At 45.4% G+C, this 13,081-nt stretch overlaps 1 protein-coding gene across 1 annotated transcript in view; it reads right to left on the minus strand.

The window, feature by feature from the left end:
* LOC139259133 (diacylglycerol kinase beta) overlaps positions 1-13,081 on the minus strand; it is an 805,220-nt gene that overhangs the window by 123,765 nt on the left and 668,374 nt on the right. Inside the window, exon 21 of the mRNA XM_070874836.1 lies at positions 12,350-12,440. Within this exon, the coding sequence (XP_070730937.1) occupies positions 12,350-12,440 (91 nt within the window). The remainder of the gene's footprint in view (positions 1-12,349; positions 12,441-13,081) is intronic.

The following is a 13,081-nucleotide window of genomic DNA, read 5'->3' on the forward strand; positions in this document are numbered from 1 at the left end:
TCAAATCTGAAAATCTCTCTCCCAAAAAGTTGTTGATGCTAGGTCAACTGTAAATTTCAAAACTGAGATTGATTTTTTTTAGGCAATGGTATTAGTGATATGGAACCAAGACAGGTAGATAGAGTTAAGATAGATAGTCTTGTATCTAGTGTGCATCAGGAGTCTTATATCCAGGGTACACAGAGTCTTGTATCTAATGTACACTGAGAGTCTTGTATCTACACTGAGAGTCTTGTATCTAATGTACACTGAGGGTCTTGTATCTAATGTACACTGAGAGTCTTGTATCTAATGTACACTGAGAGTCTTGTATCTACACTGAAAGTCTTGTATTTAGACTGCGTCAGGAGTCTTGTATCCAGTGCACACAGAGTCTTGTATCCAGTGTAAACATTTTGTATCTAGTGTACACTGAGAGTCTTGTATCTAGTGTACACCGAGAATCTTGTATCCAGTGTACACCGAGAGTCGTGTATCCAGTGTACACTGAGAGTCTTGTATCTAGTGTACACTGAGTGCCTTGTATCCAGTGTACACCGAGTCTTGTATCCAGTGTACACTGAGGGTCTTGTATCTGAGAGACTGGATCAACTGGGCCTTTATACTCTGGAGTTTAGAAGGATGAGAGGGGATCTCATAGAAACATATAAGACGGGACTGGACAGGTTAGATGTGGGAAGAATGTTCCCGATGTTGGGGAAGTCCAGAACCAGGGGACACAGTCTTAGGATAAGGGGCAGGCCGTTTAGGACTGAGATGAGGAGAAACTTCTTCAATCAGAGAGTTGTTAACCTGTGGAATTCCCTGTTGCAGAGAGTTGTTGATGCCAGTTCATTGGATATATTCAAGAGGGAGTTAGATATGGTCCTTACGGCTAAAGGGATCAAGGGGTATGGAGCGAAAGCAGGAAAGGGGTACTGAAGGAACGATCAGCCATGATCTTATTGAATGGTGGTGCAGGCTCGAAGGGCCGAATGGCCTACTCCTGCACCTATTTTCTATGTTTCTAGTGTACACCGAGAACCTTGTATCCAGTGTACACTGAGAGTCGTGTATCCAGTGTACACCATAGCAGTCGGCTGACAAAAAAAATGGCGTCAGCGGTAGTGCATCCTCCCCCATAATGGAAGCCTCATTGCATCATCAGGAAAAAGCAGGTTTTGGCACCGCCCGGCGGGAGGAAGATTTTCTCGACAGAATTTTGCCGTCGGGGCGATGGGTGGGGGGGGAAGACATCAGCGGTGAGCACTCTGATGATGCAGTTAGGATAGATTGGCAGCAGCGGAGTGGGGAGGCGGGCGGGGTGGGAAGAGCAGCTCACTGCCGGCATACCAAGGGAGTGGAATTTAAAAAATGGTGGCCATTACACGAAAAATCGCCGGCCATTGCACTCCGCAGGGTAGTTGCCACTTTCCGGTGGTAACATGCCTTAAGGAAAGGGGCAATTTTGGCCCCAAGAAGTTTCGGGAGGGAAGAGTCGAGTTTCTTGCATATTAATCAAGCGGTAGGTTTAATAACATTCCAAATATTATCTGTGAGATCTCTATCTTTCAATATTAGTAAAGTGCATCATTTTAAATATCTTGTCAGTGATGTGATGTAATGCTATAGTCAATTTGTCTCATCATCATAGGCAGTCCCTCGGAATCGAGGAAGACTTGCTTCCACTCTTTAAGTGAGTCCTTAGGTGGCTGAACAGTCCAGTATGAGAACCACAGTCCCTGTCACAGGTGGGCGACAGCTAGTCGTTGAGGGAAGGGGAGGGTGGGACTGGTTTGCCGCATGCTCTTTCCGCTGCCTGTGCTTGATTTCTGCATGCTCTCGGTGATGAGATGCGAGGTGCTCAGCGCCCTCCCGGATGCACTTCCTCCACTTAGGGCAGTTTTTGGCCAGGGACTCCCAGGTGTCAGTGGGGATGTTGCACTTTATCAAGGAGGCTTTGAGGGTATCCTTGTAACGTTTCCTCTGCTCACCTTTGGCTCGTTTGCCGTCAATTTGTCTCATTACAGTGATGGGTAATCCTAAGATGGTAAACAATACAAAACCACACTCTAGGTCCTGGAAAAATAAGAATTACTCCAAGAGATCTAGTAAACTATAAGAGTTTCCAATAGAGTGTCATATTTTAAACATTACCACTGCACAACAAACATGCACACTTTATTGATGAGATCAAATCTCCAAGGAAAACAATCAAACAACATTTCAACAGTGTCTATTTACTTCACAATACAAATGCATTTCACGTGGCTGAATTGCAAATATGTGAATTTTTATAATGTGGTGTGGACATCATATTACTGACTGAAAAATAATCACGCTCCACCATTTAAAGAAAACTCCAACTGGACCTGAACTAACCAAATTGTGCAGTAGATGTAACTTCTCATCCAGCAATGTTCTCTCATTTCTGAGTGACTTGTAGCCAGCTCTCAGCTGAGCTGCTTGGTGAGTCCTATCTTGCGCATCCGTCATTAACTGATTCTTACAGAAAATTTAGCACTAAAAGCTTTAAAGCTGCCTCTGGCCCACTCACCCCATCTCTTGACTGAAAGAACAGCAAGTAGGTGCTGATGGCTATATATCGGGGGAACGATGAAACGCAAATGTCCAGTACCAGTCATTAGAAAAGCCTTCTGTAGTGTGGGGTGAGCAATTCATGGACACAAATTTCAGCGGTATTGTTTTTCTACCCCATCCCATGAAGGTATTGATTCCTTGCTGGGTTATAGTTTCACAATTTAAAATCACCCTCTTAAGCGTTTGTTCATCTTGTTTGAGTCTAGACTCTGAATAATGGTAAGTTATTTAAACAAGGGGAGAGCACAGCCAAATCTGATCCTGTGATTAACTGATGTTCACACACACATGCTTCCAGCATGGTTGCTGGATAGTGGTTACATCTGGGAACCCTAGCTGATTTTCCACTCTCTAACCTGGAATATAAAGCTCATTGTAGCTCTCGTCTCACCACCCTGGCCGAGATCGCTGCTGTAATGTCACGATAAAAATGTTAGGTTCTTAAACTGAACATTTTCAAAGTCGGTCTTTCTTAAACTGAAGCCTTTTCACATTAATCTACCGAACAAATTTCAAAGTAAAAAAAATAGGATGTCAGACCTGTTATTTACTACAACACGAGAAAGCTAAAATTGAAAAAAAGGCCATTTGGTCCATTGAGCCCACTCCTTCCACTGTCCAAAGATGATGATTGCAATGATGAATGCCCCTTCCTCACCCAACATCTCTAATCTGTTCCTAATCCCGATGAAAATCAAACAGATCTACTAATAGCCAACAACCCTCAATCATCTTTTTGATGGGTATTAATGGAGTTCCTTTTTAAAGTATCAATTGACATGGAGTCAACTACAATTTGTAGTAGTCTGTTCCACATATCCAACATTCTGTGGGTAAAACAATTTCTAATTCCAATCACACACAGATAGGTCTAATAGTTAGGTCTCTCCAAAAAGAAAAGCCTCAAAGAAAATGTAAATTAATGCATTTACTCTGTGCACTCTAAGGCCCCAAGTTTCCACACGCGGTGAAAAAGGCGGGCCTCAGAGCTGGGCGCCTGTTTTTCGCGCCGAAAACGGCGCCGGAAAAAAAACGCGGTATTCTCGAGCTCCTTGGAGCTCGATGTCTGCTTGGCGCGGCGCACAGGGGGCGGAGCCTACCACTCGCGCCGATTTTGTAAGTAGGAGGGGGCGGGTACAATTGAAATGAGGCTTCTTGGTGCCGGCAACCCTGCGCGTGCGCGTTGGAGCGTTCGCGCACGCGCAGTCTGAAGTAAACATTGGCACTCGGCCATTTTTAAAAGTGCTGCAGAAAAAGTGAAGATTTGTTTCTTGGACCCCTGCAAAGGCTTGTATTTTAATTTTCTTGATATTTCTGTGTGTGAGGGAGTGCTTTTAGCAGCACTGCTGAATAAATCACCTGCCGAAATCAGTGAGTTCAGCTTTTCACTGCTAAACTTGCAGAACCGGTGCCTGCAAATTAAGGACTGTGTGTTTGGAGAAATAAGAGTGCCAATTCAACTTTGCAATGGATCAAACCATTGCATAATATGTGGTGTTGACAATGCAGCACCCATTCTGCAAATTTAAATATTAAACTGTCTATGTGGCTGCCTCTCCCTGTCCAAATGGCCTCAGTCCCCCTCACAGCTCAAAGGCTGCTGCTGTATCTTTGGCTGCCGGCCAGCCACTGACGCCGCCCCTAAAGCGTGGCCGAAAGGCCTCAAGAACCTTAATGAGCTGCGTGTGTCCTGTGTTCATTCTTCAGCTCCCGGCCAGCCACTGACGCCGCTGCAATCCCATGGCCGAATGGCCTCAAGTCCGTCCGGGTGCTGCATCTTCGCTGGGAATGAAGGCCTGCCTCAAGCACCGCAGCTCAGCTCGAAGGCTGCTTGCTGCCTGCCGCTGCCGTCACACCCCTGCCTCAAGCACTGCAGCTCAGCTCGAAGGCTGCTTGCTGCCTGCCGCTGCCGTCGAGACACTGACGCCACACCGCTGCCTGAAAGGCCTGCCTGAAGCACTTTCACACAGGTAGGAACATGGTTTATTTAATCTTTTCTTTGCTTATAAATTTTTATTCAGGTTGGATTTATTTGTATAATATTTGTATAAGTATAACTAAGGATTGATTGTAGAATTTAATGACTTCCCTTCCCCCCCCTCCGCCCCCCACCTCGTTCCCGACGCCTAATTTGTAACCTGCGCCTGATTTTTTAATGTGTAGACAAGGTTTTTTCAAGCGTACAAAAATCTTCACTTGCTCCATTCTATGTTAGTTTGGAGTACGTTTTCACTGTGGAAACTTTCAAATCAGGCGTCAGTGGCCGGACACGCCCCCTTTTGAAAAAAAAATTCTGTTCCAAAGTGAAATTGTTCTACCTGACTAGAACTGCAGAAAACTAAATGTGGAGAATTCCGATTTCTAAGATACTCCGTTCTGCACCAGTTGCTCCTAAAAATCAGGAGCAAATCATGTGGAAACTTGCGGCCCATGGCTCTATTTTCGCCACGATTGGGTGGCATTTCTTTGGTGTGCGTCACTTTTTGGATGAAGTCCTCCTTTTACAACTTTGGCAAAAGTTTGTGCACCGGCCGGCGCCCACTGTCAGCACCAGTTTTATTTTTTTTTAGCGCCCGATGACGTCACAACTGGATCTGCGCGTTTTTGGCCGTTTCTTCATAGTTAAGTGATTTTCTCATTGTGCAATTTTTTTTGAACGCAATTCACAGTGACCAAAAGCACCGCCAAAAAAAAACGTATGTTAAGTTAAGGAATCGGCGCGGCGCACGTGAGGATAGGAGCGAGGCAATAAGAATACAAAATAAAATACCTTTTTTTTTCCACACAAACTCTTGTTAGAGCAAGAGAAGATGATTTCCGGGCCGAAAGGACCGCTCTCCCCCCACCCTCCCGGCTGGACCCGCTGCAATCCCAGGCCGAAAGGCCCTCCGGCTCCCGGATGGATGGTGGGTGGCATTCAGCCGGGATTGCAGCGGGTCCAGCGGGGGGGGGGGGGGGGGCGGGAGGAGCAGTCCTTTCGGTCTGGGATTGCAGCAGTGCAGCCCTTTTGGCCTGGGATTGTAGCAGGTACAGAGGGAGCGGGGGGAAGCAATCCTTTCGGCTTGGGATTGTAGCGGGTGCAGCCAGGGGGAAAGGTGGCCGCGGGTCCAGTCGGGGGGAGAGGTCCTTTGTGGCCCTTGTGGCAGCGGTGGGGTAGCAGTCCTTTCCGGGGAGCGGGCTTCAGCTTGCTTCAGTTTCGCTGGTTGCTCTGGCAACTTCAGCTTTTCACACATGCCCAGAGAGTTTTTGGCGCAGACTTGAAGCTCCGCCCCCACAAACTAACTTCAGAGAGCGCTGTGCCAAATTCAAGTATTTCTTTGGCGAAAGTCCCAATTTTTTTTTTCTGCTGCAAATGTACACAAAAAAATAGTACATTAACATGTGCCAGGCGCCAAAAATCCAAAGTGGAAAATAGGGGCCTAAGTGTCAGCTATGGCTCAGTTTGTAGCACTCTCGCCTGAGTCAGAAGGTTATGGGTTCAAGTCCCACTCCAGGGACTTGAGCACAAAAAATCTAGGCTGACATTCCAGTGCAGTGCTGTGGGACTGCTGCACTGTCAGAGGTGCCATTTTTCGGATGAGATGTTAAACCGAGGCCCCGTCTGCTCTCTCAAGTGGACGTAAAAAATCCCCTGGCACTATTTCGAAGATGATCAGGGGAGTTATCCCCGGTGCTCTGACCAATATTTATCCTTCAATGAATGTAACAAAAACAGATTATCTGGTCATTATCACATTGCTGTTTGTGGGAGCTTGCTTGTGTGTAAATACAGCTTTGGTTTCTATTCAGGGGAGTTGTTTCTTTTTCTGCTGCTTCCAATCAACAGTGTGGGTCAAAGCAATCAAAAATGGAGCAACAGGGAATGGAAAAACTATTTTTCATTGCTTTAGTCCGATCCTGAATCCAGACAGGAATGGAAACAGATGACAGAATTTACAGCAGTTGGCAAGCTGCCATAAGTGGATCTGTATGATGAATGGATGATAGTCATTCATTAGGAATGCTTTTACTAAATGGTTGTGTTGTGAGCTGTACATTTATGATGACTTGGCACTGGTTAACAATTGTTGTTTATTACACACAATAAAAGTCATGAATAGAAAAGACGACATTCACATAACAGGCTTCAATGAAATATGATTTGTGAATCCAAATTATCTGCGGCAATTCTGGTGACTAGCACCATTAAAATATCATATGGTTAATTAAGGTTAAAGAATTGAATGTGGTCAAAAATGTTTATCTTCAAATGATCTGAAATTTTACACAAGTTGAGTGTTTTTAATTTGCTAAATCATTGAAACTGACCATAGAGAAAAAAGGGAATTTCCTAGGATGTATTATGCTGTCCACACCACAAAGTGTTCCCTCCCTGTGTCCTGATCGGGAGTCAGCCAGAGCGGACAGAATGCCAACTTCCACAGGACATACAAAATCCATCACATTAAATTTTAACATGGTAACAAGTATAGATATAAAAATATACAAATGAGACAATATATTCTGGCAAAAATATAACTGATAGCCTGAACTTACATTTGCTAAATTGGAATAACACAAGAATTAAAGACAGAAGTAAATACTTTGCATTCACACAGGGGAACACACAGGCTACAGTTTCACCAATGCATTAAACAAGGGAAGATGTTTTATTTAACTGATGTGTTGGAGATCTTGGCTAATACCTTGTTAAAGGAGTACTGTCTTATGGGATGAAATTCTTCTGTGTGCGCCAGGTGTAAGGGTCCTCAGAGAGGCCACAGGATGGTTAATGAGTGAAATGTTAAACATTATGTTGGTGCGGTAAGAAGTCTTCTTCTGAATCTGAGGATCAAGAACATTGTTGGGACAGGAAAGAAGGGGCTTTGCTTTGCATCGAACTATACTGTGCCTAACCGGAGAATGATGGCTGCTGCTCATTGCGTGTCTGAAATAGCATTTACCTCGCTTGCCTTGATAAACACAAAATTCATATTTTTTTTTTTTTTAAAAAGAGCGCACTTTATAAAAAAATTCTAAAAGCCTTTGGGGCCAAAACTGCCCCTTTCCCTAAAGCTTAACACTGGAAATCAGCGGCCACGCTGCGGAGTGCAACGGCTGCCGACTTTTCGTATAATGGCCGCCATTATCAAAATTCCGCTCCTGCGGTATCCCGCCGGTGACCCACTCCCCCCATTACCGCTCCGCTGCTGCCGGTCCGTGCTAAGTGCGTCATCATAGTGGGCACCACTGATCTACCCGCCCCCACCAACGGCGAAATTCTGCTCCTGCCGGGCGGTGCTAAAACCTGTTTTTTCCCGGCGGTCCAGTGAGGCTGTGGCCTTCTGCAATGGCGGTGCACCTCCCATTAAAGGGGAGGGCGCACTGCCGCGGCCGCCATATTTTAAAAAAAAATTGTCATTATGCGCAAGTAGCAAGATACAGTTTGACCCGTGTGCCAGTGTAAACAATACTAATTTTAAAAAGCCTTTCATAAAATCCATATATTTTTCTGGATATCCAAAATTTGGCAGCTGAAATCACTTTAATTTTGTTTTTCTGTCACTACGAACTGTGGCAGCAGTGAAAACAAAGGGACTGAAATTGCCCTCCGTCCAAAACGGGTTGCACCTACCGATTTTTAAGTGTTCCGTCCGTCCCAATGCATGGGGCGGACAATCAGTTGATTTTCAGCACTTTGTTATTTCCGGTCGGAGTGGTGTTGGTGTCGGGAGAGGGGCGGAAGTACGGGTGGGTCGGAGCAGCCGTCGTTCCAAATCATCAGCACTGTGCTGATGACGTCAGCGCGATGTGGATGTGCCGCGTCGCGCTGACGTGTCACAATATCCCTCACTTTCAATTAAAGGGGAGGGCGGTTGTAAACTCTACAGCCATTTTAGTGGCAAACACTGGGCCACCAGGGAGGGTTTCGGTTGGGCCAGCGGCCTGGCACCCTAGAGGGTGCCTGTTGGCAGCCCGGCCGAACCCGTGGGCATAATTGGTGGCCCGACCTGGCAGTCGGCCGACAAAAAATAAAATGGAGTCGCCGGCAGCACAACCTTCCCTTTAAGGGCGGACGTGCCGCCCAGCGAGTACCGACCAGCGGCGGTGATGGTGCGGCTCCCGCGGAGCAATACCGCAAAAGGGGCAGAAAGGGCGGGAAGACGGGTGGAGCGGAAACCCTTTCCCGCCGCTTCCGGCCTGAGGGCAGTTTCGGGTGGGTCGGCCCATCCACCTGCCCCCGGTCAGTAAGGCTTCTCCGCTCCACTCCCGCCTCTTAGAAATGGTAATGGAGCTCATGAAGGGGGGCAATTTCGGCCCCAAAGTCCGTTGCGTGCAAATCTTACAGCTGTTTCCTTCCCCAATATTAACTGCCAATACTGCAGCTGAGTCAGTTTTTAAAGCATTTACTTGTGCTCTGATCCTTCTTATACAATACCATGCAAATAAAAAATATTTCTTATAAAAGTCTATTTTTTTTTTTTTACAGTTTTGTCCCCTCTTCTGTGCTGGAGGGGGTACCTATTCCATGGGTACTGGAGACCCGCCAGTACTTCATCCAAATGTGTGTGCTTAGACAGTGAATGTCAGCAAGTTATTTGACTATACAAGGAATCACCGTGAGTTCAATCCTGTCTTTACCAGACATTCACACAGACACACATTTTTTCAGCAAGAGTCCCTGGACAGCAATCTGGAGCGGGAACCTTAGTTGTTTTTTCCCTAGCCCAGTGGTGCCGAGACAATTGTAGCATCCCAAATGCTGTTCTGGCTGACACAGCACAGACCTGGGAATCAAACCTGGGATCTTGTGGCCTGAATGGTTTAGACTAAAGTGGGTATTGCTTTTACCGACTAGGCCATTGAGGGAGATCTTTAATTATTTTTTAAACCTCTACTTGTGCCACATTCTGTTTGTTAGCCAGCTTTATAGTATCTTACATAGCAGCCAACTGGGTAGAAATTAGTGCCTCCAAATTGCTACAATAGCAGTTGGGAAAGAAGGTCGTGAACTTCAGATGGGAAGGAAGAGGTAGGGATGAGAAGAACCATGTTGTTTGGTCACTATAACCATCTTTTTCTTTCTCATTTGTCTGCCAATCTTCCCACCACCCCCCCCTTCTCCTCACCTACTGGCATTAACCTCTGCTGGGACATAGTTCTATAGGTGCTGTGCACGCTCTGCATCCTTGTCATAGTGGTAACTCTTCATATGTAAGACTAGAAATGTGTGCTGAAGGGTTATTTGACCATATCTATGGGGGCAGAAGCAAGCCAGATTCTGTTTCCATTTGACCTCTATACAGGTACAGTTTCAAGCAGTGTTCTATTAGACAGAGATCAAGGCCTGAATTTTAATTGGTAAGCGGGGGGCGGGTGAGGGCTTGGAAGTGGTCAGGAAACCCAGGAGAATTTAACAGCAGGGCCTGACTTGCATAGGAAACATGTGTTTCCCACCCGCTGCCAGCCAGATCAAGAGGCTGCCTGGCTGCGGGTAGGTAGGCCTACAGCACTAGGTTTCAGAGAGGAGGGAAGGAGGGATTGGGTGGGGGCTGGGGAGGTGGCTGGAGGAGCATGGAGAAGGCCGAAGGAGCATCGGGGAGGTGGGGGGGGGGGGGCGGATGGATGAGGTGGGAGGGAGAGTGATCAAGGGCTGGAGCACCAGATCAGGGGTTGGAGAAGCAGGCAGGGGGTCCGGAGAAGCAGATCGAGGGCTGGAGCACCAGGTCAGAGGGGGAGGGGGGGGGGAAGGAGGTGGGAGGGAGAGTGATCAAGGGCTGGAGCGCCAGATCAGGGGCTGGAGGAGCAGGCAGGGGGTCCGGAGAAGCAGATCGAGTGCTGGAGCACCAGATCAAAGGGCGGGGGGAGGGGGAGGGGGGGTTCCGGAGAAGCAGATCGGGGTGGGAGGAGGTAGCAGACGGTATCAGAAGGCCGGAGAAGCATGGGGGAGGTGCGGTGCGGGGAAGGCTTCATAGGTGTCTCTGATCACGGGTGGTAGGTTACAAGGCACATCTCCTGGATCCAGCAGTCCTCGCCTTCCATCAGCTGGCGAATTTCACGTTGCGTACAAAATCCGACCAGCTACAGTTAAATTTAAAATGGGTTAAATCTGAGGCATGCCAGCCTCATTATAACATTTAAATAGATGACCCATCTCCTGGGAGCTGGTTGGCTGCCTGTCCCCCCCACCCCCCCACCCTCCCCGAACCCCATCCCACCTCCACTAAAACCGGAAGTGGGTGGGTTGGTGGCGGGTTCTGGTTAGGAATCAGATTTTTAATACTTTATCTTAAAAAAAAATGTTTTCCTCCTCTCTCAATAGCCAAGCGGTACTGAGGGCAATTGCAGCACCATTTCTTCTACCGTGGCTGAGAGCACTCAATTAGCAGAGGCCAGGACACTAATCATGGATTTATTTCTCCCTCCTAAAGCTGAAACTTTCCCAGTTACACAGTTTCACCTGGGGTGTTTTTATTGGGAGGAGGCAAAACCTCAAAGTACAAAGCTGCTTTTGAAAACTACTGTTTGAAATTGTAAATTCAAAGTTGTGGAGACTGGTTTTCTCTCAACCAAGAACTGGCCAGAGACGAGGGAACCAGAAGTCATTAATTTATTCTTCAACTTCCCTGACTTAAGTAACATTTCTCTTTTTTAATTAATTTTGAATCAAGTCAATTATTTGAAATTACTTAGTTGCAACAAGCGTTTGACATGTGTTTCAATATGACCCTTTAACTAAATGGTTATGTAAACCAGAGCGGGGGAAATGGGTCCTGTTCCAGCTCTGGAAAATCCTAACTACTGTTCTGAGGATTGTGAAATTTCCTGGAACTGCATGAAGTGAAGCAGGTGAAAATAAGAGCATTGGTACATTTAATCATGAATTCACAGCAGGATTGAACACGTGGATGAAAACTATTTGAAGTGGTGACCAGTAAAGCAACATAATCTGGCTGCTTTAAATGATCTATAAATTACTCTATTGAAATTGATGTCTAGGTTGATCTGTTTAATTAACAAAATGAAGATTTTCTTTGCAGTCTTTTACTACTAGATAACAACTCAGTGACTGCAATGAAGTAAAGTAACAATGAGTTTGCCGGGTGTTGAGTAAGCAGCAACTTAAATAATGCTTCTTTATTCCTTGAGACTAATTAGCACCTTTGTAGTAATGCAACCATTCAGTATCCCTAGGGCAAATATTTAGAGAGAACAGTATGGATATTTGCTGTGCACAGCTGCAGTTAGAATATAATTCCTGCACCAGATGGTACACATTAAGGAGGGGGCCTGGTGAAATATGATTTTAGGCTGAAGGACATTGGAAGTAATATCTTGGAATTATTGTTGATATTCTCATGTGTCAGTAAATCACATCTTCAGCAAATGGCATAATGTTTGTATACAATTTCATTCAACTAAAATCTAGAATCTAGGCTGAGTCATGTGGAGAAGACACAAATGATTTTCGTGCAGTTGATCATTGCTGCTTTTCAAGTTTTAGACAAATTGCTCATTAGCTTCTTAGTACAGAAAATGTACCAAATACACGGTAATTCCATCAACATTTGTAAGAGAGATGAATATTTCAGGTGCAGACCCTTCTTCAGAATGGTTTGAAGGATCTACAAATGGAACAATATCCTATCTCTCTCAATGCTGACCAACATTGTTGCATGTTTTCAGAGTTTTGTGTTTTTATTTCAGATTTCTAGGATCTAGTTTTTTTCTCTTCAGCCAACTTAGTGCCACTTATGAAATTATGCCAACAAGAAAATTGGATACCTACCTCTACTTCTACAAATTCATTTAGCTTCTTGCAAGTTGCGGAAAATGTCTCTGTCGTTCCAAATTCAAAATACCATAGTTTGTTCTTCATTCTGAAAAGAATATAAAGAGACGTAACCTTTTACATAAAACTGAGAAACTTATATGACTGAATGGAACTAATTTCAAAAACCTTCCCCATGGGTTTTTTAAATTATGATGATTGCAACCAATGAATGCAACAGCTAATAGTTTTATCAATAGTAATGCCAGCAGGAGAGAGAATGGAATCACAAAGCCCTCCCCCTTTAGTCACTGAGCAAATTGAAAACAGCCAAGGGCAGTGAGTGAGTCATCACTTGTGACATAGAATAATGATTAGTAGTGGCCTCATACAAGCTAACCCTCTGCACACAACTCTGGCTGCAGCTTATACTACACTGGGCTGCAGAGTGGAGCTAGCAGCAGCCAAGGGGCTACCCCTTGCTGGGAATTGCATCTCCACTGGAAGGAGAGAGCTGGAAGATGTGTGCTTGTTTACAAACATGTGAAGAACTTCTCTCCCCAGTAGTAACATTTTAATGTCAGGAGAGAATGGGTGGCAAGCTCCACCTTCTCACCATTATAGACTCAAAATTAAGTTTAGAAAATGCATAAACTTTTAATACTACAACTTACATTTATATAGTGCCATTAATGTAAAATAATCATAAGGCATCTCACAGATACTTTGAGGTAAAATGGATGCTGAGCC

The sequence above is a fragment of the Pristiophorus japonicus genome, chromosome 3 (assembly GCF_044704955.1).
Source record: "Pristiophorus japonicus isolate sPriJap1 chromosome 3, sPriJap1.hap1, whole genome shotgun sequence".
Taxonomy (NCBI): Eukaryota; Metazoa; Chordata; class Chondrichthyes; family Pristiophoridae; genus Pristiophorus; species Pristiophorus japonicus.